The following is a 26,625-nucleotide window of genomic DNA, read 5'->3' on the forward strand; positions in this document are numbered from 1 at the left end:
CTGTGCCCCAGTCATGAAGAACAGGGCAGAGAAAGACTGGGTGGTGTCTGTATCAGGACAGCAAAACATTTCTCACAACTCTCTTACAACTTTCTACTTACATTTAATGCTAGAAATTTGTCACATGGCCACTCTTACCTGAAAGGGAGACTGAGAAAAATGAGAGTATTATTTTAATTTTTTAATCGAAGTATAGTTGATTTACAATGCTTCAGGTATACAGAAAAGTGAATCAATTTTATATGCATATATATATATAACTGAATTATATGCATAGCTTAATATATATATTCTTTTTCAGAATCTTTTCATTTATTGGTTATTACAAGATATTGAATATAGTTCCCTGTGTTATACAGTAGGTCCTTGTTTATCTATTTTGTACATAGTGGTGTGTTTCTGTTAATCCCAAATTCCTAGTTTATCTCACTCCCCCTGTCCCCTTTGGTAACCATAAGTTTGTTTCCTACGTCTGTGAGTCTATTTCTGTTTTGTAAATAAGTTCATTTGTACCATATTTTAGATTCCTCATATAAGTGATGTCATATGGTAATTGTTTTTCTCTTACTTACTTCACTTAATATGATGCTCTTCAGGTCCATCCATGTTGCTGCAAATGGCACTACTTCATTCTTTTTTATGGCTGAGTGGTATTCCATTGTGTGTGTGTGTGTATATATATATATATATCACATCTTCTTTATCTGTTCATCTGTTGACGGACATTGCGTTTCCTTCCAGGTCTTGGCTATTGTAAATAGTGCTGATATGCACATCGGGGTGCATGTATCTTTGAAAATGAGAATTTTAAATAAGCGTATTGCTGTTTTGATGATACTCATAGTACTAAAAGCTAGGAAGCAGTGGAAGGAGGGTGGAGGGATAACCCGTAGGTAACTAATAACATTTGAGACAATATCTGTTGCCCTTTTTTCCTGTAGGGTTGTTCATCATTTTCTTATTGACTTATAAGGATTCTTTGTATATTCTAGATAAATTTTTTTCCAATCAGAATTCTGTGAGAAACTTGAGCTCTGATGTCCTAACAGTGATTCTCAAAGAGTGGTCCATGAATTCTTGGTGGTTTGAGATTTTTCCATGTTGACAGTGTCAAAACTGTTTTCACAATAACACTAAAATATTATTTGTCCACTTCACCATGTTTACACTTGTACTCATGATGCAAAATCAAGGGTAGGTAAATCTGCGGGTATCTTAGCAGAAGTAGTCATTGTATTTTTTCATCATCACACACACATGAATTTACTCACAGTAAAATTATTCATTTTTATATGACAAAAAGGAGGGATGCATAAAGCATTGCTGCTGCGTGTTGAAGTATGACGAGTGTCTTGTGGAAAAGCACTGTGATGTTTTAAGTTATATGCTGAACTAGCCTCTTTATTTGTGGAGTACTGTTTTTACTTGAAAGAAGACTGACAGACAGTGTCTTTTTTCAGACTTGGGTATCTGAAAATGAACAAAGTGTATCTGTTACTTCAGGAAACAACTGACAGAATTTATGCCGGTGAAAAAATTCCAGCTTTCATGCAGAAATTAGAATTTTTGGAAAACTTGTATCAGCCATAATGAGCTTATTAGATTCCCAGTACATTAAGGTTTTTCTCTGAGATTCATAGTGATATTAACTATGATATGATTTTCTGATACTGTAAAATAAAATGGGTCCACATTTGGAAAATCTCCTTTACTCAATGAACCAATATTTTCCAGAGGACCAATGAATAATGGTGCAAAATCATGCATGAATAAAAGATTCATTTAAAGTACAAAATAAACCAATGGATTTTTATTTTATTTTGCTTTAAAAATTTTTTAAGCTTTTTATTTTGAAGTAACTTTACAGTTAGAGAAGACTTGCAGAGTTCAGAGTATTTCCACACACCCTTCACCCAGCTTCCCCTAATGGTAACATCTTATGTCATCATGATACACTGATCAAAACTATGATATTAACAAGACCAGTGAATTTTAATATAACAAAATACAATAAATTCATTGATATAGTCTCATGTTCCTCATCATAACTAACATTTAAGAAAATACCACATCAGTTTTGGTGTGGTATCAAAGAAGATTATCAATAAATATCTGAAAAACTATGAATTTTTCTTTTTTCTTCTTTTTCCCAATTATATACCTGTGTGAAGTCACTTTTTTTTTTCATTTACTTCAACTAAAATTACATATTGCAACAGAGTGAATGCAGAAACATATGAAAATCCAGCAGCTTCCTATGAAGATGGAAATTAAATAGATTTGCAAAAATGGAAAACACAGCCACTCTCCCAATTAAATATTTTTGTTTTAGTATATATAGCTAATTTTCATCAAAATGTTATATATGTTATTATGTAATGGCCTTGCCATTATTTTAAATACATAAATATTTACAATTTCTCAGTTTTAATGTCGAATATGATAAATATTGATAGATGTAACCCACATAAATGAAAACTCTTCAAGATTCTCAGTATTTTTAAAAAATGTAAAGGGATCCTGAGAGCAAATTATTTGATAACGGCTGCCCTAAAGGATACGTTGTATGTAATGAGTTAACTTTTCTAACGTGCATCTAGACCTGTATTGTCCATATACTGTAATCTTTGGGGGAACTGAGAAAAAAATCATTCAAATTATGTTTTGTAGGGCTTATTTCTCTCACAGAACCCAATAGGGGAAGATTGTTCTAGACATTAATAATTTAATGCATGCAAAATTTGTTGAACCATGATCAGCATATAAGCCATCTGTAGATGTCAGATGTTACTACTGCTTTTATTAATTGCTGCAATCATTTGACAGCTGTGTGTATTCAAGTATCTTCTCTCCTTTGGTGGCTTGATTTTTAATTGTTTTTATGGTATTTTTTATGTGTAGAAATTTTAAACCTTAATCTGTATTCAAATTTATCAACATTGTCTCAACAGTTTATTCTTTCTTATGCCTTATAGAAGAAATTCTTCCCTTCTGCGAAGTTACAATGATATGCTTTCGTTATTTTCCTCTAAAAGTTTCCAGGTGTTCTTTTTCACAAACTCATGAAACCACCTTTGTCAAGGTCATTGGTGACTTCCATGTTGTTGAATCCAGTGGTCAATTCTCCATCTTCATCCCATTGACCATCAGTAGCCTTTGACACAGTTGACTTCCCTTTAATTCCTGAAATTTTTTCCCCCTTGGCCTGTGGAAGACTGTTCTCTTTTGGTTATTCTCCTGCTTCACAGGCTTCTTAGTCCTTGTCTATTTGAGGGGCTCCTCTCGTCTAAGTGTTGGAGTGTGCTGGGCTTCCATCCTTTGACCTCTTCTGTTTTCTCTCTGTGCTCACTCTCTACCTGCTCTCTTCCAGTTTTGTGGCTTTAAATATCTGTACAATGATGCCTCCAAAAAATTACCTTAGTTCCAGCCTCTCCTCTGAACTCTCTTTTATTCAGCTGCCTATTGGAGCTCTAATAAGCACCTCAAACTTAACTTGGCCCAAACAGAAACATTGATTTCTCCAAGCTGATTCTTTCATGTTAACTATTTTCAGTAACACAACCGCTTATTCCATTGCTTAAGCTAAAACACTGGAGATTTCTTGCTCTCATTTGTTCACAATTCCTATCCAAAATTTAAGCAAATACTGCTTTTTCCTTCAGAATATATCCTATATCCTAACCCCTTTATACTGCCTCCACCAGGACCACCTTAGTTCAAGAAATGATTATTTTTGTCCTGGACTTTTACACATGCTAACTGGCCTACAGGTTTTCTTGTCCCCCATCTGTTTTCTACGCAACAGGGAGAGAGAGCATTTTGAAATGTGAATGAGATCATGTCAGTTTCCCCAGTCTCCACTTCTGCTGGCTTCCCATCTCCCTCAGAGTCGAGTCCAAAGCCCTTACCAGGATCGACAGTGACCAACTTGATGGGGCATTGGATGAACTGAACTGCTGCTTCTCTGACTGCATGTCCTGTTTCCCTTCTTGCTCATCCACCACAGCCACAGTGGCCTCCTTGCTGTTTCTTGAAATTGCCGCTGAATTACCAACACCTGGCTTCAACAGTGATCCTGCTCAGGTCCCCGGAGAAGTTTTACCCCTCTTTACCTTGTAGGAGTCATATTCTTGGTGACCTCCATTTGCTTCAGGACCCACATGGGAGCCTGAGGCTTCTGCCCTGCTCACCATTTCACACTTGTGTTTGATATAGATTCCATGGAGGCAATTTTTTTCTTGTTATTTTGTATTATTGTTATGTGTTTGGAGAATAGAGCTATATCTTTACTGGGACATCAAAAAGAAAAGCCTTTAAGCCTATAATTTTTGTTTTGAGCTCACTGTTCCCCGTGCCCATATTTTTTCTGCTACAATTTTTCCCCCGAGATAACGTGTTATTTCAATTGTGATTTCCTTTAAGATCCATAGGTTATCTAGGAGATATTTTCTTGATGGCTATTTTCCCCCACTGATTTCTAATTTTTATATTATTATTAGAAAATGTGGCCTAGAAAATTTTTCTCACAACTGCAAGATCAGAAGAAAAGTGTATTCTCAGTGTTTAAGAAGTAAAGTTCTGTAGTTATTAAATAAGATTTGTTGACTATATTATTGAAGTCTTCTATATTAATTTTTAAGATCTATTTGGCTTACCAACTTTTTTTTTAATCTTTAGTTTTTTTTGTTGTTGTTATTGTTTTTTTCTGGGGGGGAGGTAGTTAAGTTAATTTATTTATTATTTTATTTTATTATTATTTCTTGATGGAGGTCCTGGGGATTGAACCCAGGACTTCTTGCATGCTAAGCAGATGCTCTACCACTGAGCTGTATACCCTCCCCCTGGCCTACTGACTTCTGAAATAAATATAGTAAAACTCTTCACCATGAGTATATATACATTTTCAAATTCTCCTTGCATTGTTAGGAGCCTCTGTTTTGTGCAGTTGTCTGCCATGCTGTATGTTGCGTAACGTTTTATGACTGTTACATCTTCTTTGTGGGTTGCATCTTTTATTATCACATAATATTCTTTGTCTTCAACACATTTGTCCTTGAATTTGCCTTGTCTGATGTTGCCACCTCTGCTTTTTGCTTGCCTTTGCATGGTCTGGTTGACTAGTCTTTATTTTGAACCTTTTTCTTTTTAACATGTGTGTTTTATTTAAGTAATACACAATTGGATTTTTAAAAAATTTGCATCTGACAGTCTCAGATTTTTAATAGGGAAATTAATTCTGCTCAGATTTTTGTGTTAATGAATATACTTTGGGTTTAGGGCTTCTGTGTTACTTTTTGTTTGTTATCTGTACCAGTTAGGGATGGGCTTGACCTTAAATTACAGAATACATGATTAATAGTTGCCTAATTAAAGAAATCTTTCATATTTCTATTACCACATTTCACTTAGTAGCTACAGAACTTTATTCCTTGGAGTTCCTTATTTTTCTCAAGCGGTAAGAAGTCTGGAGGAGTCCTGCAATGGGCAGAGCAATTTAGATGCTCAGCAAGGCCATCAAGACCCCCACCTCCCTCCATCTTTCTGCTTCCTTATCCTTAGCACGTGGCTTTTGTCCGCATGGCTGCAGAAGTCATCCAGCAGCTCCTGGCATCACTTCTTCACTCTGGGGAGGAAGAAGGAGATGAAGTAAAAGAGCAAAAAGGGAAAAAGGGTTTCTCATCAGAAGTCTTTACCTTTAGTTTAGAGAAGGTGAGGCTTTCATTGGGACTTCTGCCTACACCTCCCTAGTAAGAAATGGGGATGTCTGGTCCCACCTGGATCGATTACTTGCCAATGAGAATAATATTACATGATGGATTTAGGCCAATTTTATTTGTCCTTTGAGGCTGGGGTAGAAACTTGCCTCTCCTGAAACTGGGGGATGTCTGTTACTCCGGAAACACATTGGGGTTTTTAGTAAGGGAGGAAGGTGGCCGGAATGGATGGTGAGGAGGTAACTGACAGTGTCTGCTGTAATAGCTACACATTTTTTTTTTTGCTGTTTTCTCTTTGCCCTTTAAGTATTTTTGCAGGATTGGTAAGCCTCTTACCAATTTACTTTGGCCCACTATTAATTCGGAAGTTCTGTGTTTCTAGTAATGATTGCTTCCCTGCCTCTATCAGTCATCATTAAACTTATGTTCCTCTATTTCGTATCGCTTTTAACATCCTAAAAAATAGCAATGCCTTTGTAAACTAGCCAGGGGAATTAATACTGCCTTCTGCAATAAACACTGAAATTTCAGCGGATTGATTTAACGAAGGTTTGTTTCCTATTACGTCACAGTTTAATGTGGGCTGGGTGGCTCTCCATGTGGCTTGCTTTCCAACACTGACTTGTGGATCAGGCTGCATTTTTCCTCCACTATATTGGAGTCACTTATTTTCCGAGGGGTGAGAGAGAGAGAGAGAGAGAGAGGGAATGTGGAAAAGGCACACCGACTGCAAATAGCCTCAGCCTGGAAGTGGCACAAATCACTTCCCCTGACATTCCATAGGCTAGAAATCAGTCACATGGCCCCATGGAACTGAAGGGAAGCTGAGGAAAGTGGTCATCTGGTGGGCTCAGGGAGAGGAGCAGGGGTGATGGACACAGCATGTCACTGTCACATTGTCAGTCTGGTCACTCACTCATTTTGTTCTGCACATAAATCCACTCACCACCTCCTTAATGGGGATGCTGTCAAGTCTCATCTGGTCACTGCACCCAGCCCGCAGTCTGCAGTCTGCACGTGTTCTGCATTAGTCTCTCTCCGGTCCTGATGTGACTAGAAAGACCTGTCATCCTAACACTGCCCACTTTCAGACACAATATACAGTTTGGGAGCAGGGTCAGCATATCTGCTGTGGAAAAGGGGGGCATGTGAACCCCACTCAGTGTCTGTTTATAGCATCCTGAAGTCCTGCAGGTCAGGCACTGCAAGGTCCCCCTGCCCTGGCCATGAAGGGATGGCCTTGAATGGACTCTGTCTGTGCCCAGGGGGGCGCCTCCTTGTTCATGATTCCCCTTGGCCACATTGCAAGTGAGTGTTGAGGATCGCACCCTCCTTGGACCAGTATAGCCTTTGAAACCTGCCTCCTGTTCATTGAGGTTGGGTGCCCAAGGGTTGCTAAGTCTTGAGCAATCAAGGGCTTTATTAGTTCCGACTCAGAAACTTAGGAGGCTTCTGATCTGCTTGCTTCCATGTGCAGTAACAGCATCTAAAGTTCTTCTCTGGGCATGTTTCACAAATTGACTCTTTTTCTTTGCCTCTTTCCCCCATGCCTCTACCTTTCAGCTGAAGGTCGTCTACCTTAGGCTCTTTGAGAAATAAGTGTGAGAGAGTGCACTCTTAGGTGCTTTCTTGTGGTAGCCTGGCTCCCCTGGAGAGCAGAGAGGTTAGGATTAAACACAAGAATTTTATTCAGGAAAGGCCTGTGAGAGAGAGAGAGGAGGCCGGGACAGCGGACACACGGCGGTGTGGGTCTGACCCTGAGTGAAGGAGACGGGGAAGGCAGATTGGGTGGAGGTGTCCTGGGCAACCCTGCTGTCCAAGGAAGGTTTGTCAGGGCCTCAGGGAGGTTGCCCATCAGAGGAGTCCCATGTCTCCTGGGAAGCAGCCTCCCATGCTCAGTCAGAGTCTGGCAGCTGCCCCTGGAAGCCTGGCCTTGGACAAACACCAGGGCACCGGAGCTGGCATGCTCGGTCAGCTACACTCCCTGTCGTTGGATGTCCAGGAGCCACGGTACTCTGTGCCCTAGGGCACTTTATTCACCTGAGAAGTTTTACTGGCCTCTGTCATGCAAAACCTTTAATACAAATCCCACCTCTTGCAATTTGGGCCCTAGAAAGTGATGGTTTTTCCAATCCTTCAAATTCCCAAATTTCTATTCCCTTTCATTTCTATTTGCAAAGCGCTCAATTCCTTCTTGAACTCATTTCTTTCCCCTAACACCGTGCCAAGCACAGTGCCTAGCAACCAGCAGGCACGACCACCATTCTCTTTTCTAATCTCTTCCCTTAGAGGGACAGGCTCAGAAGGCACGAAGGTCTGCCTTTTAAGTTACGGTGTTTTACAACTTTACCAAATGTTTTGCTCCTGCGTAACACTGATCTCCAGCCACCCAGCCTGCTAAACATCACTCACCACCCAGATGCTAAGGCAGTGGCACATAATTCATATTCCTGTTTCTGCAGGACCTCACTTTGGGTATAGACTTCCATTTTAGTCATGGTTATCTATGGAGTCTGTTGCAACAGGCAAACTGAAAAATCTCAGTGATTTTGTACAACACAGGTTTATTTCTCGTTCAGGTTAACAGGCTGATGTGGGTCAGGGAGACTCAGAGGCCTAGTTGCTTCATCTTATAACACCACTGTCTCCAATTCCTTGTTTCCAGCCAGTGGACAGGAGAGAATAGAGCATGCCAGAGAGAGAGACAGAGACAGAGAGAGACAGAGAGCAGATGCACGGGCAACTAACTACCTTGGCTTGGGAGTGACACAGGTCCTCCTTCAGAGAGCGCTGTGCTGTCACCAGATGTCCTCTCTGCCAAAGATCTTGGGTCCCTGGGCTTCAGACACCAGTTCCAGCCTTGAGCACGTGCTCCAGCAGGCTGACTTTGCTGCGTTGCTCCCTAGAGGGAAGGGAAGGGAGAGATGGCCACAGACCTGCGCTTGGTCACTGTCTGGAGCCCTCTGTGTAGATGACCACGTTTAGTAGAGTGGTGATGGCTGAGCACCATTGGCTCTCCTTGGTCATTCCTTGCTAATTACAACTCAGACTTGTTTATTATTTTCTTCCTTTTACTTCCTTCTATTGTGAGGCAGCGAGTGACAAGCACATCCAGTGGCTCCTGGGGGCAGATGGAGAGGTCTGGGTCTGGATCATGGGAGAGGGCCCCGGTGACGAGCCCTATGAAGAGATCTCCGAGGAGCTGATTGCAGAAAGGGCGCGGCTGCAGGCACAGAGGGAGGCCGAGGAGCTCTGGTGAGAGGCGCCCATGGGTGTGCAGTGGGACCTGAACACAGAGGCTTAGGGTGGGTTCAAATTAAGGACAATAGGTGACAGGTGGGAGGGAGGAGGCATCAGGTAGCTAGCTGGCTGTTTGGAATTCTGCTAAGATTAGGTGACCAAAGCATTAGTCTTACATCAGGTAGACCTTGTGGGTTCGACTCTTGGCTCCACTAATTAGTGGCGAGCCTATCTGGGGCCTCAGTTTTCACATCTGCGGTTTGGGCATCACAGCATCCTTTCTATATGGATATAGATTGGATTTATTTATTGAGATAATACATGTGATATCCTTTTGCTTTTTCCCTCACTGAGTTGTCCCCAGGACAGCAGAGCAATTGGAATTCAGTTTTAAACCTGCTTGTTCCTCTTCATATTACCTCCATTTCTGACACAAGACAGACAGTTGAGCCCCTAGTGATACCGGGGGTCAGACTTGTTTCATAAACAACTTTGAGCACACTTTGCCTAACTTGGAAATCCATATGAAGTTGACTCCAGCATTTTCCTTCCAATTTTTAATGACAGTGTTTTCATCGCAAAATTGTAACAATGTGTAAACAACATTGAAAACTATAAAGAATAAATTAAAGAACAGCCCAATCCCCACCAGCTAAGATAACCACAGTGAGCGTGTGGGCAATAGGTGCTCTGTGAACTGCTTCAGACTCACCTTGATAAATTGATTAATATAGATCCACAATGTTATTTAAGATTACTGTATAGTATCCCGTTACATAAGAAACTCAATTTATTGGGCTTGTTGAAGGACATTTGGATTGTTTGCCATTTTTTATGTTATAAAAATCCTCTGATGAACATCTCCCTACACCTTTGTAAACTTGAGTGAGGAATGGGATTTCTGACTTTCTTTTCCCCCTGGCTTCCAGAGCAATTCTGCCGTTTACACTCCTATGCCAGAGAGTGCCTATTTCTCCCCACCTCTGCCAACACTGAGTTTTGTGAACCTCAGATATTCGCCGTTCTGATAGACCAAGAATGATTGCGCATTGTTTTCACTTGAAGTTCTGTTGGTATGTGGTCCCTGAGTCTCTTACACCATCTGATGCCTGCTGGTGTTCTCTTGGAAGGAAACAGAAGGAGGCAGAGATCACCAAGAAGTTCCGGGACGCTCTGGCCAATGAGAAAGCCCGGATCCTGGCGGAGAAGTGGAAAGTGGAGATGGAGGACCGCAAGGCTGCCAAAGTCCTGGAGGAGCGCATCCACGAGGAATTCAAGGTGGGCCAGGGCATGGGCATCTGTGTGAGGCCACCTGCTCTACCCCCCCAGACCCCCAGGGCTGATCTCTGGTTTGGACCAGTCCTTGATCAATGGTTGGTACGGAGTGCTTCATGAGAACAGAAATCTGGCATGTCTGCGCAGGAAGGAACTTGATACACCATCTGAGCCAATGCACTTCTTATTGTACAGACGAGACAATTGAGGGTCAGACAAGGGAAGTGACTTGCCAAGGCTATGTGCAGTAGTGGCTGGGGACAAAGCCAGCATCAGAACCTAGGCCTTATGGATCCCAAACCAAGGGTCCTGAAATGGGGCTTGAAAAGAGCTGAGTTTGTGATCAGACCAGCCTGGGATCCAGTTCCAACTCTATTGATTACTGCTGTGTGACCTTGGGAAGCTTGCTGAACTTCTCTGAGTCTTCACTTTCTTGTGTGTAATATTAGGGTAATAACAACACCCTACTTGAGATTTTTGTGATACCAAAGAGATGAAAAACATACATTTTCTGCCTAGGATAGAAGGTTTGTAATGTTGCATGTTTACTCATTCTGGGAGAGTCTGGAGCTGGTAAAGGAGCTTTACTGTCCTCTGGTAAGAAGCTTAGATTTCCTGAAAAAAATTTTTTTTCTTGGTCCCTATTTTGAGATTTTTTTTTTTTTTTTTTTTGCTACAAGAATAGTACATTTTTTGGGGGTAGAAAACTCAGAAAATACTATAAAGAGAAGAAAAAAATCATGCTGAATCCCAACTATTATGTTATTTTGTGAATTACAGATATATAGCTTTTGCCCACTTTTCAATTTTGAATAACCTTTTCCCCGATAATGATTAGATACTGGGGACGCTGGTCCCTTAAGACCACTTCTATGGCAGATATTTTTTTCAGTGTTGTTGCTGTTTCTTAATTTTGGTTCTAGTGCTTTTGGATGCACAGAAGATTAAAATTTTTATTAACCAACGATATCACTCTTTTTCTTTATTATTTGTTTTATGCATAGAAAGATCCATGCCATCACAAGTTTTTAAAAACACTGATCTACATTGTTTTAAATATTTTTCCTGATTTCATTTCTTTGCACTTAATTTGCCTCCACTTTGGAGTGTAGTATGATGCATGGCTCGCACTTTATTTTCTTCCAAATGGCTAGTCTGTTATCCCCACATTGTTTACGGTACAGCCCATCCTCTCGCCTCTCATTGGATTTGCAGCCTTGATTCTTACTTCTTATTTCCTTTTGTATCTCTTTGATTTTTCATCTTTGACTATCACTGAGCCAGATTTAACTGTTTAATTATTATAGCTTTAACGTAATTTTTACCATCTACTAAAGTCAGAGTCTGTCATTACTCTTCATTTCTAAAATGCCCTTGGCTAATCTCATCCATTTTTTTCCTCTCAGAGATAACTTTTAAATTATTTTGTCCCTATCCCCTTCTCCCCTGCAACATCAAAAAAACCCACATGGTGGTTTTCATTGGAATTGCATCAACATTGTAGCTGTATTTGTGGAAGATGAACATTTTTATAATACTGAACCATTAAGTCTTCTTGCTCAGGAATGTAGTATATTCTTTTTATTCAAAGCTTCTTTTTTTTTGTCTTTGATACAGATTTTTTTTTAAAACACCTGTAAATGCACTGGCCACCCAGTCTCAAATGTTCTCAATAACAGATATGCCTATGGGCTTCTGTTTTTTGGACTTTTGTAAAATGGATTGTTTCAAAAGTGCTCTCCATTTCTTTTCTAATTAAACTTGAGGTTTAATTTTTTTACTGCTATTGTGATTGTGCTCATTATTTTTAAACCCATTGAAACTGCTAGTTACATATTTATATTGTTATTGGTCTCCCAATAACTTTCCCATGAGTTGTACTTTTTAAAGGAGATTCTCTTGAGGTTTTAAGTGAAGCAATATTTACTCTCAAAATATTTTATTAAAAAAATTCAAACTTGAAGAAAAGTTGAAAGAAAAATAAAATGAACACATATTTTTCACTTAAATTCACCAATGATTAATATTTTACCACATTTTCTTTCTCTTTCCTCCTCTCTCTCGTTTTCTCCATGCACATGCGCACGTGCATGCACACACACGTAAACATATATGCACTTTTTTGTTGCTGTCCTTTTGCTGAACAATTTGAAAGAAAGTTGCAGACATAGAACACTCTAACTTAGGGGTTAGCAAACTATTTTTGTTAAGGATCAGGTCATCAGTATTTTAGGCTTTGTGGGTCGTACTGTCTCTGTTGCGACTACTCAACCAGGCTGTTGTAGCCCAGAGGCAGCCACAGACAATATGGGAGCAAATGGGTGTGGCTGTGGTCCAATAAGACTTTATTTTAAATAAGACACATTGACCAGATTTGGCCTTAGTTTGCTGCCTCCTGATCAAACTCTAATCCTTCAGCATGCATCTCTCATGAAAAAGGTCATTTCCCAGCAGAGCCACAATACTTATTACTACACCTACTGAAATGAACAATAATTCCATAATAGTAACTCACATCCAGTCCACGGGGGAGAGATATTTAGCTTCTATTGCTGGATTTTGCATATGATTATTTAAGTCTGCTGGGGAAGAAAACCAATACTTTTTATATATCTCCAACAGCAAGAGTCACCTGTGCCAGCCTATCCCCCTCTTCCCCAGAGGCGGGCTGAGTCCCAAGTGCTGGGAGGGGGGCTCCATGGAGCTGGGGTCCTGGGGCTTGGTTCACAGGGATATTGTGGAGGGACTGAGTTCCCAGCGGAGATTTTCTGGTTGATGTTCTCCTTGAGAACCTCAGTGTTGGAGGGATGATATATTGTGGGCCAGCTCTGTGTCAGGGTTCATGGAGGGGTCAGTAAAGCCCTGTGGCCAGGCCCTCACTCAGGTTCACTGAGGGACCCAAATGCAGGCTTTTGTTGCTATTTCCAATGAAAGTTATTGTTATTATCTGTTTAATTGCATGAAAAAATAATTTGCGAGATGTGAATGTTTAAACTTGAGTACACACAGTAACCCTTATGGGCATGTCTGCATTTTGAGGAGCCGCAGAGATGCAGGTAGCTTCTGCGAGGCCCTGGAGGGGCTCATTAAGGGCAGCGTCCGTTAGGAACATCAGGTTAGACTCTGGCGTTGGACACTCCAGGTTTACGCACCCAGGTATTTTCTGTCAGAGCTGTCTGTAAATGAACCACTCTTGTATTGTGATGAGCTCCTCATCACAGGGAAATGATGAGGCATAGGCTGAAGTGGTACCTGAATCTGTGGTGGATTAAATATGGCTGATGGCAAATTCTTGGCCTCTCCTCCCTTTGAGAGGTGGGGCCTGTTTCTCGTGGCTAGCGTTGGTCTGTAGAATGCTGTGGAAATGACTGTAACTTCTGAGGACAGGCTGTAAGATGACTGGCAGCTTCTACCTTTGTGCTTCTGGCAGTGCTCACTTTGGAAGCTGCCTGGTGAGAAATCCTACTGTTGCAGCAAAGTGTGCTACAGCTCAGTTGTGACAACTACCTGGATCCGGGCGAGACACCAGGCAGCACTCAGGGTTGGAGAACTCAGGTGTATTATGCCAGCAGACCCAGAGGAGTTAACACTCTATGCTCTGGACCCTGTTTGTAGGTTTACACAGGCTTTTATAGGCTGCCAGTCTGCACTTTGCAACATCATATGCAAATAAGTTGTAACAAAGTTGACTAGTTAGGAACGAGCTTTGTAGAAATGGACCAATCAGGAGTGATAGAAATGGACTAACCAGGAGTGAGCTCCATGCAAATAAGGTGCCACATATGGACCAATCAGGAGTTAGCTCAGGGAACCAATAGAATCTTAGGCATAAGTTCCACTTTTCTAGAAGCAAGCCATTTTACAGAAGCAAAAACTGAGATAATGCCGCCAGGTCAGGGAACTGGGTGGTGCTGGCAGGAGAGTAGTGGCCCTGCCTGGGGGTCCTGCTGGTCTTTTTCATGGGGCTTCCCACCTCAGTACACCCCAGACTCCCTGAGCCAGCCACACACAGAGAGGCCACCTGGAAGAGCACCGAGGCACAGGCTCATGAGTGAAGCCTTCATGGTTCTTCCAGTAAATGACCTCAACTAAGTGACTGACCTTGGCTGACGCAATGTGGAGCTGAAGGGCCACCCAGACAAGCCTAGGTTAATAACCTACAGCATCACAAGCACATACAACAGTTGTGGTTTGTTTTGTTTTGGGGGAGGTAATTAAGTTTTTATTTATTTAGTGGAGGTACTGGGAATTGAACCCAGGACCTTGTGCAGGCTAGGCACATGCTCTACCACTGAGCTATACCCTCCCCGCTACAACAGTTGTGTTTTAAGCCACTAAATTTTCTGATAGTTTGTTGTTACTTAGCAATAGATCACTGCACCAGCTTTGCCAAAGGGATTAAACCTCAGGTTAGAGATTGGTTTAGGTAATTTTTATCATGTCTTTCAACACCAAGATTCTAAAATAACGTGAGTCTTGCATGCAACAATTCACCAATAACGTTCATTTAATTTGATTCTTTTTTTTCCCCCTGAGAACCTAAGTGCAGATTGTTTGGGGGAGGGTGGTGGTGGTAGTAATAAACTCCCTGCTCTCAAAAAGCTCATAGGGTACCAGGGAGAGAGAGACAATCCTATGAGCAACCCACAGCCCCAGCCATGCCTGGGGGACTGCAACAGGGGACAAAGATCCCTCCAGGGGTCTGGGCACAAGCAAAGACAGGAAACGGAAAAGAGCTATGTGGAGTGATGAATGGTCTGGTGGGTTGGGGAGAGAAAAATCACATGATGGGTGGAGCCAGATGTAAACCTGGAAAAGTAGACTGTGGATGCTATGCTAAGAAGGTGGACTGTTCTCTGTAGGCAAAACAGAGCTGTGAGGGGCATGGCTGGACCAAGTTTTAGCTGGTGGTGATGGTGTGATTCAAGTGATGGAAGTTTGTAGGGAGGGAGAGGCCAGTTAGGAGATATTTGTGGTGGTCAAAGTGGGAAATGATGAGGGTCTGGACAGAGTCTGTGACTATGGAGAGGGGTAGAAGGGGGGAAAAAATCCCAGAACCTTGTGTAGAGTTAAAGAGGGAACTTCAAAATAGAAGACACAGACAGCTGGAAACCTGTTTTTAAAAACCATTCTTCTGTGGTTGACACTATGTGAATGCAGTTTATACTCTGAGAAAATGTCAAATATACAATACAGTGTAAGCATGAAGTCCTCATGCTGGACATTAGATCTCCTGAATTTATTCGCCGTGCATAATGGAAACTTTATGCCTTTTCACCGAACACAGCTTAAGTGTCTATAGAGAGATGAATAGATTTTTTTTAAAGTAGTATATTTATATAGACAATGGAATATTATTCAGTCTTAAAATAAAAGGAAATCCTGCCACCTGTGACAACATGGATGAACTTGGAGGGCACTGCGCTGGGAGAAATAAGGCAGATACAGAAAGGCAGGTGCTGCACGGTCTCACTTAAATGTGGACTCTAAGAAAGTTGAACTTGTAGAATCAGGGAGTAGGAAGGGGTTTCCAGGGGTGGGGGCGGGGGAAGTGGGTGCTGCGGTTTACCTCGCTGCTTCACATTGCCAGAGCTGGGTGGGGCAGGAACACTGCTGTTAACTTGACGTGGTTGGTCAATGCCATTGATTGATTGATTGATAGGAGCGTTATACAACTTTTATGTTACATACATCCCTACGTGCTTGTACAACACACAGTGACTACTTCTACAGCTTATCACGCTTCCCCCCATAGCACAGAGATGGAAAGGTTAGTCTGGGAGCTGGTTAGAGTACGCCAGTCATGACCCTTCTCTGGGATGCAGTCTGCTTGTTATGGGCTGCACTGTGTCCACTTAAAATACATATGTTCAAGTCCCAACCCCCAGAATCTCGGCACGTAACTGTATTTGGAGGTAGGGTCTTCAAAGAGGAAACTAAGTTAAAATGAGATCTTTAGGGAGGTCCCTAATTCAATATGATTAGTGTCCCTCTGAGGAGGGGAAATTTAGACACAGACATGGATGAACTCAGAGCAAAGACTGTGTGAGGACACAGGGAGAGGATGGCTATCTACAAACCGAAGGGAGAGGCCTCAGAATGAAACCGACCCTGCTGACACTTTGATCTCGGACTTATGGCCCCCAGAACTGTGAGATGGTAAACGTCTGTTGTGTGAGGCCCCTGGTCCGTGGAACTTTGTTATGGCAGCCCGGGTAAGCTGGTACACCCCTTATCCTTACGAGGGAGTCGGACCAGGAGTCGAAGCTCCTCTGGCTCTGACATGCCTCGACTGTCCGGATTTTCCCTGAGATCTGCTCCTGCCTGGAAGACTCCGCTGGGCGCATGATGGAACTGTAGTCCCTGGGCGGAAGCTGTCTCCACGGGTGCCCTATGTGTTGAGGGATTTGGTGACTGCGGTCAGATAGCGACTCCCAGGGCAGCAGTGGGAAACCCGCTGTGTGAACTGGGAAGTGCTGTGCAAGCGTGAGGAGTGATCTTCGTGCTGCCAGGGTGACAGTGACTGATGAAGGTGAAATACAGCTCTGGGGTAAAACTCAGCTTATTCTGCTTTGGGTCAGACTTTGTTTCCAATTTTGCATCGGTCATTAACTCTCTGCTTTAATGTTTTCCATCTTAAAACCAGACATCCAGCCAACCCACCCACCCTCCCTCCCCATTTCTATCTTAACCCCACATTCCCCTCTGGCTGCCACTCCCTGTCTCTGCTCCTTTTTTACAGGAAGTGTCTTGAAAAGGTTGTCTGTGGTCACTTCCCCTCCCTCCCCTACGCCGCCTGGAAGGCTGCCCATCCACAGATCTCCCATCATGTCCTGTGACCACATCCTGCACGTCCCCTGTCCCTTCTCTCTCCTTATCTTGTGATGTCTCAGCGGCGTGCAGGTCAGTTTACCACCCCCTTTACTTGAAATGCTTTCCTCGCTCGGCTTCCCCCACAGACCACCCCTCCTGGGTTTTTCTCTTACCCCTCGGCCTGCCTTCTCAGTCTCCTCCTCCGGCTCCAACTCTTCCAGCTTTGAAATGGCAGAGCGCCCCAAGGCACTCTGCTTGTCTTCTCTTGATCCACGTCCTTCCTCTCAGTGGTAACACTAAGTGCGTGGCTGAGAAGCGTCACCCTTACACAGATGACTTCTCAGTCAGCATCTGCAGCCTGAGCTTGTCCCAAGTCCTGGGCTCTTGCATCCCACTGCCCATGGCAGGCCTCTTGGAGGCCAGATGGCATCTCAAACACATTAAAGATAGAATTTTGACTTTTTTCCTTCCAGCCGCAGTGGAGAACTCTCTACTCAAACATGCCAAACCCCTTTCCCTTCCTGGGGCCTTTGCACCTGTGGCTCCCTCTCTCTGGAAATTTCTTCTCTCTGAGACGCACTTATCAGCCTCCTTTTATTTCTGGATCTCAGACCAGTCCCTTCCGAGAGGACTTCTGGTCACGCAGCCTAAAGTCGTCTCCTAGACGCTCTCTATCACTTACCTGGTTTTAATTCTCTGCATGCTTTATTATTTCTGACATATTTTTTATTTCACTTGATCAGTGTTTCCCCCTCTTTGGAAGGCAAGCTCCAAGAGGGTGGGGCTGCGTCTGTCTTTCTCACCGGTGTCTAGAACGGGCCAAGACTCTTAGATGCTCAGTAAGTGTTTGGTGCATGGCTGGAGGAAGCCACTCAACTTCCTTAGCCCTTAATTCCCAACTCTTAGAGAAAAGGCTGTTAGGAAGTCAGACTTTTGTCTGTTTTTTAGAATGAAAAAAATGACAATTGAATTGGAGAAAAGTACTCAATCTGTGCCATTTCAGAAGCAATAAAAACCTTGTCTTTTTTTTTAAAATGAGGGATTCAAAAGTCACAGTTACCTTTTTTCTTTCTTTCTTTTCTTGTTGATCTATTAAAATAGCAATGGCCTGAAAAAGTTTTAAGCCACAGAGACAGAGACGATGAGAGGAGGGAAGAACAGAGGAGAAAGTGGCCACAGAAGCTTGGCTTCTAGAAGTCAGAGGGAGAGCGGTGAGGGGTCAGCCGGCACCTGCAGGAAGAGGACTGGGGCACTGAGCCGGCTCAGTCCAGAACCCTAAGGCTCAGGACTTGGGGGCAGCAGACACAGAGAAGGATGGTACTGGGAATGCGGGACTGGGGACAAGTTTCTACGTGGAGGGGCTAGACCCTGAGGTCCCCATTTTTACCTGTTTCTTCGAGGCGACCTCATCCCTCCCTCTGACCCGAAGGAGGTGGGGAGTTGAAAGAGAGAGGTTTGGGGCTCAGAATATCAGGAGTAGGTGGGGGGCAGGTGGGAAATGGGGAGGAAGTAAAGGTCTGAACTCGTTGAACAATAGGGCCTGCAGCAGGGTTGCCCCTAGGGTGTGCAGGCCTGGCAACTTTTTTTTTGGTGATGCTTTTGTCTAGAGCAGATTAACAATCTGAACTATATAAAATCAGCCTGTTAGGTCTATTCTAGTGACCTAATCTCAAGTGATCCTGTGATCAAAATACTGTGTTGGCCAGTAGGATTCATTTGCTTGCTGGGCCATCCTTCTAGAACCATGGCCTGGCCACTGGGCCCCGCGATGACTCCATAAATATGAATCCTGGAGGTCCTTGGGGCACTTGGGTAACCCCTTGCATGGAGGAGAGGGTCGGAGAACACCCTGAAGGGGAGAAACAGGGACTAGGGCTCATGTGGGACCTAGTCTGGGCTTGGGACATCTTACCTGGACCACACTGCTGCTCCTGCCAGCCCTGGGGGTACTATTTCTGACTAGTGCTGGGGGGACTTGGCAGGGGAAATTTGCAAAGAAGGCACTTTAAAGCATGGGGTTCTTGTGAAGTGTGGGGCTCAGGCCAGGGGTCCTGCTTGCTGCCCTACCTATAGCCTGCCTCCTGCACAGACTCCTGGAAAGCTGGTGGTCAGACACTACCCAGGTAGGACAGAGAAGACACTGAATAATCTCAGAGAAAGGACCAGATACACTTGAGGGCCCTCAACAAGATGGCTGGTCCCTCATCCAGTCTTCCTAGGTGAAGCCTACCTCTTAAGGAAGCCTTGACTACACACTCTGAGTCTATGTTTCAGATACATACTTACTGACTTTCTTGAATATAAGCAGTCAGGAAAAATCAGACATCAGAGGGAAGCCTCTGACATGAATGACAGGCACCAAATAAAACAAACTTAAACGTAAAACAAGAGGCAAAACACAGAGGAAATAGATGTAAATCAAAATATGGGAAAGAAAACAATCTCTGAAGTCCTCAGAGATGAGCTATTGCGTTCATGGAACAAGTACAGGGTGCAATGAAGCAAAAAGGAACAACCAAAGAATAAGAAAGGGGACTTGGGAATTACAAGTACACTAGCTGAAATAAAAATGTCAGTGGAAGGTTTGGGCGACAAAGTCAGTGAAATCAACCAGGAAGTAGAACAGAAAGGCAAGAGATGGAAATAGGAGAGAAATGATAAGGCACTTAGAGGGTTAACTCAGGATGTCCAGCAGTTGACACATAGGAGTTCTAGAAAGAAAAAAGTGAAATGAGAGGAGAAAAAATTATCAAAGAAATCCTAAGCAAAGATGTATTAGACTCGAAGGACCCAAAACTCCACTCCTCACACAATCAATGAAAGAAAATCCACAACAAGGCACATCATTTAAAAAGGTTCAGAACTCAGAGATGGAGAAAAAATGATTGCCTTATGCAGAAGAATGAGAATCCGAGTGGCAGTACTGGATACTAGAAGACAAGGAAGTGGAGTCTTCCGTGTTCTGCAGGAAAATGAGTTTTAATCAAATTCAATGCCCAGCTAAGTTAGCAGTCACTTGGGCGGTTGGCACAGACGTATTTTCAGACAAGTCTCAGAATGTGTCTCTCTGTGCATCCTTACCTGAGAGGTGCTGTGAGCTGCGTTGCTGCAAAATGAAGACATGGACAGGAAAGAGAACATGGAACAAGGAAGCAGGGGCTACAACTCGGAGGAGGCTGAGAGGCGAGTCCCAGGAGGAGGGATGGACAGGAGGCCTAGCTCACAGCCACCTGAGATGGGGGAGGAAGGAAAGATGCATGCGGGGTCAGGGTGTCCCCTGGAAAAGATCACTACTGTATTGTCTGTTATAATAAAAAGCACTTGGTTAAACACAGAGGAAAGATTTACTGCAGATCTGAGAGAAGTTTGGCCAAATTCAATGCTCTACTTCAAGATGAGCCGATTAGTAACTCAGGAAAAAAAATAAAAAGAAATTATTTGGAAGAAAAATCCATCATACTATTATATTTTACTGAATTTCAGATGCCATTAATTATAAAGTCTATCATTACTTTAGGAAGAAAGAAAAAAACTGTTGGCTATGAAAAAGGCAAGTTGTAGGACATGTTCATATTTTAGAGATGTTAGAAAGTTAAAAAATGTAATTCTTAGAATTAGTGGAAATAGCACCCTATTTGGCTCTACAGGGGACTACATTTAGTTCTGCACTGATCATTGATGTAACCACAAATTGTGATGTAAATTTATTGTGAGGATGAGGAGAGGAAAAGTATGGGTGTGTATCTCTTTGGGAAATATAGATGCTAAATACTCATGTACCAAAAAAAAAAAAAAGGCAGTAGTTAATGTCTAGAGTTGGTAAATCAAGAATTAGCAGCATTATTCAGACATGGATGTGACCACGTGAAGGAGCAGCTAGAATAATTGAGAATGGTGGCCTCTGGGCACTAGACGAGGGTGGGGTAGGTTGGGGTGAAGTGGTTTGGAGAACTACTGTGTTTTGTAACAAGCCTTTAGTGCATAATGCATGTCTGATGTGTGTGCATGTTGCTTTGATGTAAACAGAGGGAGAGGAAAATATCCCCTCCTCGCATGGAGCCTTTTTGGAGCTTGAAAGTGGAACCATAATTGGAGATTTGGCCGCCCCCCACAACCTGCTCTCTCTTTGAAATATCTCATCTGGAAATAAGGTTCAGACCTGATTGTATCCTGCTGAATCAGCCTCCAGGAGGACCCGGCACCCCTCCCCTAACGTACTGCCTCTCTCCCCCCAGAGTGGGAAGTGTGACCAAGGATGGCCCCAAGTCCTCTTACTATTGTGGAAGGCTTCAGAGTCTACAAATTCTTCCACATACTTCAAGCTGTTGGATCCTTACCACGGCCTGATTAGGTGTAACTATCACCATTTCATGTGTGTAGAGACAGAGACGGGAGCGGCCACCCCCGGGCCACCTCCCCGTGGGACAGCTCAGCCCTGCCCTGCTGCAGGACCAGCAGCACTTCTCCTCTCTCGTGACCTGTTACCGTCACCTAACATCATTCTGTCCGCGGGCTGTTTTAGAGGAAAGAGGAAGAGGAGAGGAAGTGGGGAGAAGAGCAGATTCGCCTCCAGGAAGAGCAGAGGGCGAAGGAACTCTACTGGACCCTGAAGCAGGCGCAGCTGCAGAGCCACGCCAGCGAGAAGGAGGAGCGCGAGTGGGAAGAGCAGTGTGAGTAGAGCTCAGCCATCATTCCAGTTCACCCAGAAGCCTCTGCCCAGGGTCAACCATGTATATGGGTGGTCCTGCTAGGACCCAGAGGGTAAGGGTGCCATCCTCCAGGGGCTTAACTTGCTGGCTGGGGAGTTTTCTTATACTAAAGAATAAAACCCTACGTTTGCTAAGTTACCAATAATATTCTGGCTCTGAGCTAAGCCCTGGGGAGCTGGAGATGAGGGATCATGGTCTTTATCCTGGAGGGACTCGTCGGCTAGGCGGGAGACAGGCACACAGGCCAAGGGCTTTGAGGGAAAATGTACCATGTTCTATTGGAGCACAAGGTGGCTACCCTGGTGGGGTTCCAGGTGAGGAGTTATAGAGGGAGGCCCCATGTTGTAGCATGGGCCAATAATTCATTCGTTCTTATGACCGAATAGAATCCTAAAGTGTGCATATTACCACATTTTCGTTTATCCACTTATCAGTTGAAGGACATTTGGGTTGTTTCCACTTTGGGGCTATATAGATAATATTGCTCGGAACACTTGTTTATGTTTTTGTGTGAACATATATTTTCATTCTCTCAGATATATATCCAGGAATGGAATTTCCAGGTCATATGGTAGGTAACTTTATGTTTAAGATTTTGAGAAACTGCCACACTGTTTTTCCAAAGTGACCGTACCATTTTACATTTCTACAAGCAATGTGTGAGGATTCCAGCTTCTTCACATCCTCGTCAGCACTTATAGTGGTTTTTGATTCTAGCGATCCTAGTGGTTGTGAAGTTTGATTTGCGTTTCCCTAATGACTAATGATATTGAGTATATTTTCCTGTGCACACTGGCCATGTATATATCTTATTCAGAGAATTGTCTATTCAAATCCCTTGCTCATTTTTGAAAATCTTCCTTGTTGTTAACGACCTACTGTAGAAGTTCTTTATGTATTCTGACCTTAATCTCCTTTCAGAGATATGACTTGCAAATATTTTCTCCCATTCTGTGGATTTTCTTTTCACTTTCTTGATAATGTCCTTTGAAGCACAGAATTTCCAATTTTGACAAAATCCAGTTTATCTATTTTTTTTCTCTGGTTGCTTATGCTTTATGTCATATCTCAGAAACCATTGCCTAATCCAAGGTCACAAAGATTTACACCTATGTTTCTTCTAAGAATTTTATAGTTTTAGCTCTTACATTTAGGTCTTTGGTGCATTTGGAGTTAGTTTTTGGGTAAAGTAGGGTTTCAACTTAATTCTTTTGCATGTGACTGTCCAGTTGTCCAAGCACCATTTTGTTGAAAATATCATTCTTTGAATACTCTTGGTACCCTTAGTTAAAAAGCAATTGACCAAAAAATGTAAGTGTTTGTTTCTGGACTTTCAATTCTATACCTTTAATCTATATGCCTGTTCTCATGCCTGTACCAAAACATTACGATTACAGTAGCTTTGTAGTAAGTTTTGAAATTGGGTAGTATGAGACACTCGAGGTTGCTTTTCTTCTTCTGGATTGTTTTGGCTATCCTGGGTCTTTTGCATTTCCTTGTGAATTTTAGAATCAACTAGAATTTCTGCAATGATGCCTGCTGGGATTTTGATAGTGATTGCATTGAATCTATAGATCATTTTGGGGAGTATTGCTATCTTAACAATATTTTCTCTTCCAATCCATGAATGTGGGATATCTTTCCATTTATTTAAGTCTTATTTAATTTCTTTCAATAGTATTTTGTAGTTTTCAGCATCGAAGTCTTCAACTTGTTTTGATAAATGTTTTGGAAATGGAATGATTTTCTTAATTTCATTTTTGAATTGTTTATTGCTAATGTATAGAAATGTAATTGGCTTTTTAATTATGATCTTTTGTCCTACAATTTTACTAAACTTGTTTATTAGTGCTAGTAGGTTTTTTGTGCATTACTAATACTTTTTATCTATGAGATAACTTCATGTGCAGAGTAATTTTATTTTTTCTTTTCCAATCTGGATGTCTTTTATTTATTTTTCTTGCCTAATTGCTCTGGCTAGAACTTCCACTACTATACTAAGTAGAAGTGGTAAAAGCAGACATCTTTGTCAAGCTTTCAGCCTTTCACCATAAAGTATGATGTTAGGTGTAGGGTTTTTTTAAGACAAACTATCAGGTTGAGGAAGTTCCATTCTTTCCTAGATTGTTGAGTATTTTTACTATGAAAAGGTTTTGGATTTTTGTCAAAAAAAAATTTTTTTTTTGCATCTATTGAGATCATCATGTGGGTTTTGCTTTTTGAATTAATATGTTATATTCCTTGGTTGAGTTTTATGTGTTGAACCAATCTTGCATTCTTGGGATAAATCCCACTTGTTCACAGTGTATAATCCTTTTTATATGTTGCTGGATTTGGTTTGCTAGTATTTTGCTGAAAATTTTTGCATCTGTATTCATAAGAGATTTTGGTCTGTAGTTTTCTTTTCTTGTGATGTTTTTGTCTGGTTGCAGTAACAGGGTGATTTTGGCCTCAAAGAATGAGTTAGGAAGTGTTCCTTCTACTATATTTTGGGAAGAGTTTGTGAAGGATTAGAATTAATTCTTCTCTAAACATATGGTAGAATTTACCAGTGAAGCTATGTAGTCCTGGGATTTCTTGTGGGAAGGTTTTTTTTATTACTAATTTAAGGCTTTCACTTGTTTTGAGACATTTTTCTTGAATAAATGTTCCCCAGATTGCTGTAAGCCTTTTGTTAATTTCTAGCACGAGAGAGGAGAATGTCCCACCCCTTCATTAATAATGACTCTTTAACTGTTCCATGCCCATTCACACATGGTCTAGAACTGTTTCAAGAATTACCAAATATTACTAATAACCGTGTCCTCATTAAATTCATCTGAATGCCCTAAATTCGGAGGGTTCACAAAGCCTTCAGACATTACTCATATGCTTAGAACAGGTATCAGTATTTCTATTTTATTGATGAGGAAAACTGAAGCTCAGCCTCAGGAGGCACACTGGGGGATCCTGCCCAGATGAAGGTCTTTGTTTTCCTTTCCTCCTGGCCTCGTGTCTGGCCTGCAGATTAAGTGTCCTGCAAAAGCCAGATGCAGGAGGGATGTCTTTGGCCATCAGCCTCATAGGCTCCAGAGGTCTGTGCCCAGGAAGTTTCACAAAGAAGCCATGAATACTCATTGATTCCCTCCTGTGGAGTTCCCAAATGCAGTTATCAATGCTGTTCCTTCTGCCATGATGCCCTTCCCTGCCTGTCTCCCTACTTTCCCCAAACCAAATGCCATTTCCTCCACAGGGCCTTTCCAAATGCCCCCCTTCTTGGGTGGAAAAAGATATTCCATACAAGCAGAAACCAAAAGAAAGCAGAGGTAGCTATACTTGTGTCAGACAAAATAGACTTTAAGCCAAAAATGGTAACACGGGAAAAGAAGGTATTTGTATAATGATAAAAGGGTCAATTCATTAAGAAGATGTAACAACCATAAATATATATACACCCAGCATCAGAGCAACTAAATATAAAAAGCAAATATTAACAGATCTGAAGGGAGGAAGAGACGACAGTGCAATTTTAGTATGGAATGTCAAAACCCCACTTTCAAAAGTAGACAGATCATCCAGTCAGAAAGTCAATAAGGAAACATTGGATAAGACTATACTGTTGACCAAATGGGCCTAACAGACATGTACAAAACCTTCCATTTAATAGCAGTAGAATACACATCCTTCTTAAACACACCTGAAACATTCGCTGGGCTAGATCGTAGGTTGGGCAACAAAACAAGGGTCAACAAATTGAAGATTAAACTCATATCAAATATCTTTTCTGACTATAATGGTATGAAACTAGAGATCAGTCATAGAAATAAAACTGGAAAATGTACAAATATGTGGAAATTAAACACGCTTCTGAACAACCAATGGTCAAAGACTAAATCGAAAGGGAAATAAAAAAATATCTTGATGCAAATGAAAATGGAGACACAACATACCAAAACAATGCAACGCACAAGTCATTGTAAGAGGGCAGTTTGTAGTGGTTATGCCTACCTAAAGAGAAAAGAAAGAACTCAAATAAACTACCTGACTTTACACCTCAAACAACTAGAATAAGAACAAATTAAACCCAAAGTTAGCAGAAGGAAGAAAATTACAAAGATCAGAGCAGAGATGAATGAAATGGAGACTAGAAAAACACAACACTAGAAGAGATAAATGAAACTAAGAGTTGGGTTTTGAAAAGATAAACAAAACTGACAAACCTTCAGCCAGACTAAGAAAAAAATTAGACGCTAATGAACAAAACCAGAAATGAAAGAGAAGATATTACAGCTGATACCACAAAAAATACTAAGGGTGAGAAGAAACTACTATGAACAGTTATATTCTAACAAATTAGATAACCTAGAAGAAATGAGTAAACTTCTAGAAACACACAACCTACCAAGAATGAATCATGAAAAAGTAGAAAATCTGAGCAGGCTGATTACCTGTAAAAACATTGAATCAGTCATAAAAAATCTGCTAGCAAAGAAAAGCCCAGGACCAGATGGCTTCACTGATGAATTCTGCTGAACATTTTAAAAAGAGCTAATTCAAATCCCTCTCAAAATATTCTGAAACATCGAAGAGGAGGGAGCACTTCCAAACTTACTTTAGGAGGCCAGCACTGTCCTCATACCAAGGCCGGAGAGAGACAACACACACAAAGATTGCAAGCCAATGTCCTGGATAAACACAGATGCAAAAATCCTGTAATATTTTGTTACAAAATATGTGAACATTTGTAAAGGCCCTGTGGAGGAAATGGCATTTGGTGTGGGAAACGCGGGGAGGTAAATAAGGCGGGGAAGGGCACTGTAGCAGAGGAAACAGCACGGAGCAAAAGCAAGGTCATTAGGTGCACAGGACACGGCACATGTTTTGATGTGGCTGCA

At 42.0% G+C, this 26,625-nt stretch overlaps 1 protein-coding gene across 1 annotated transcript in view; it reads left to right on the forward strand.

Annotated features, from left to right (window-relative positions):
• Positions 1-26,625, forward strand: part of SH2D4B (SH2 domain containing 4B) — an 83,854-nt gene that overhangs the window by 14,868 nt on the left and 42,361 nt on the right. Inside the window, exons 2-4 of the mRNA XM_010963097.3 lie at positions 8,810-8,969; positions 10,085-10,232; positions 21,565-21,712. Coding sequence (XP_010961399.2) covers positions 8,810-8,969; positions 10,085-10,232; positions 21,565-21,712 — 456 coding nt within the window. The remainder of the gene's footprint in view (positions 1-8,809; positions 8,970-10,084; positions 10,233-21,564; positions 21,713-26,625) is intronic.

The sequence above is a fragment of the Camelus bactrianus genome, chromosome 11 (genome assembly GCF_048773025.1).
Source record: "Camelus bactrianus isolate YW-2024 breed Bactrian camel chromosome 11, ASM4877302v1, whole genome shotgun sequence".
NCBI classification, from domain to species: Eukaryota; Metazoa; Chordata; class Mammalia; order Artiodactyla; family Camelidae; genus Camelus; species Camelus bactrianus.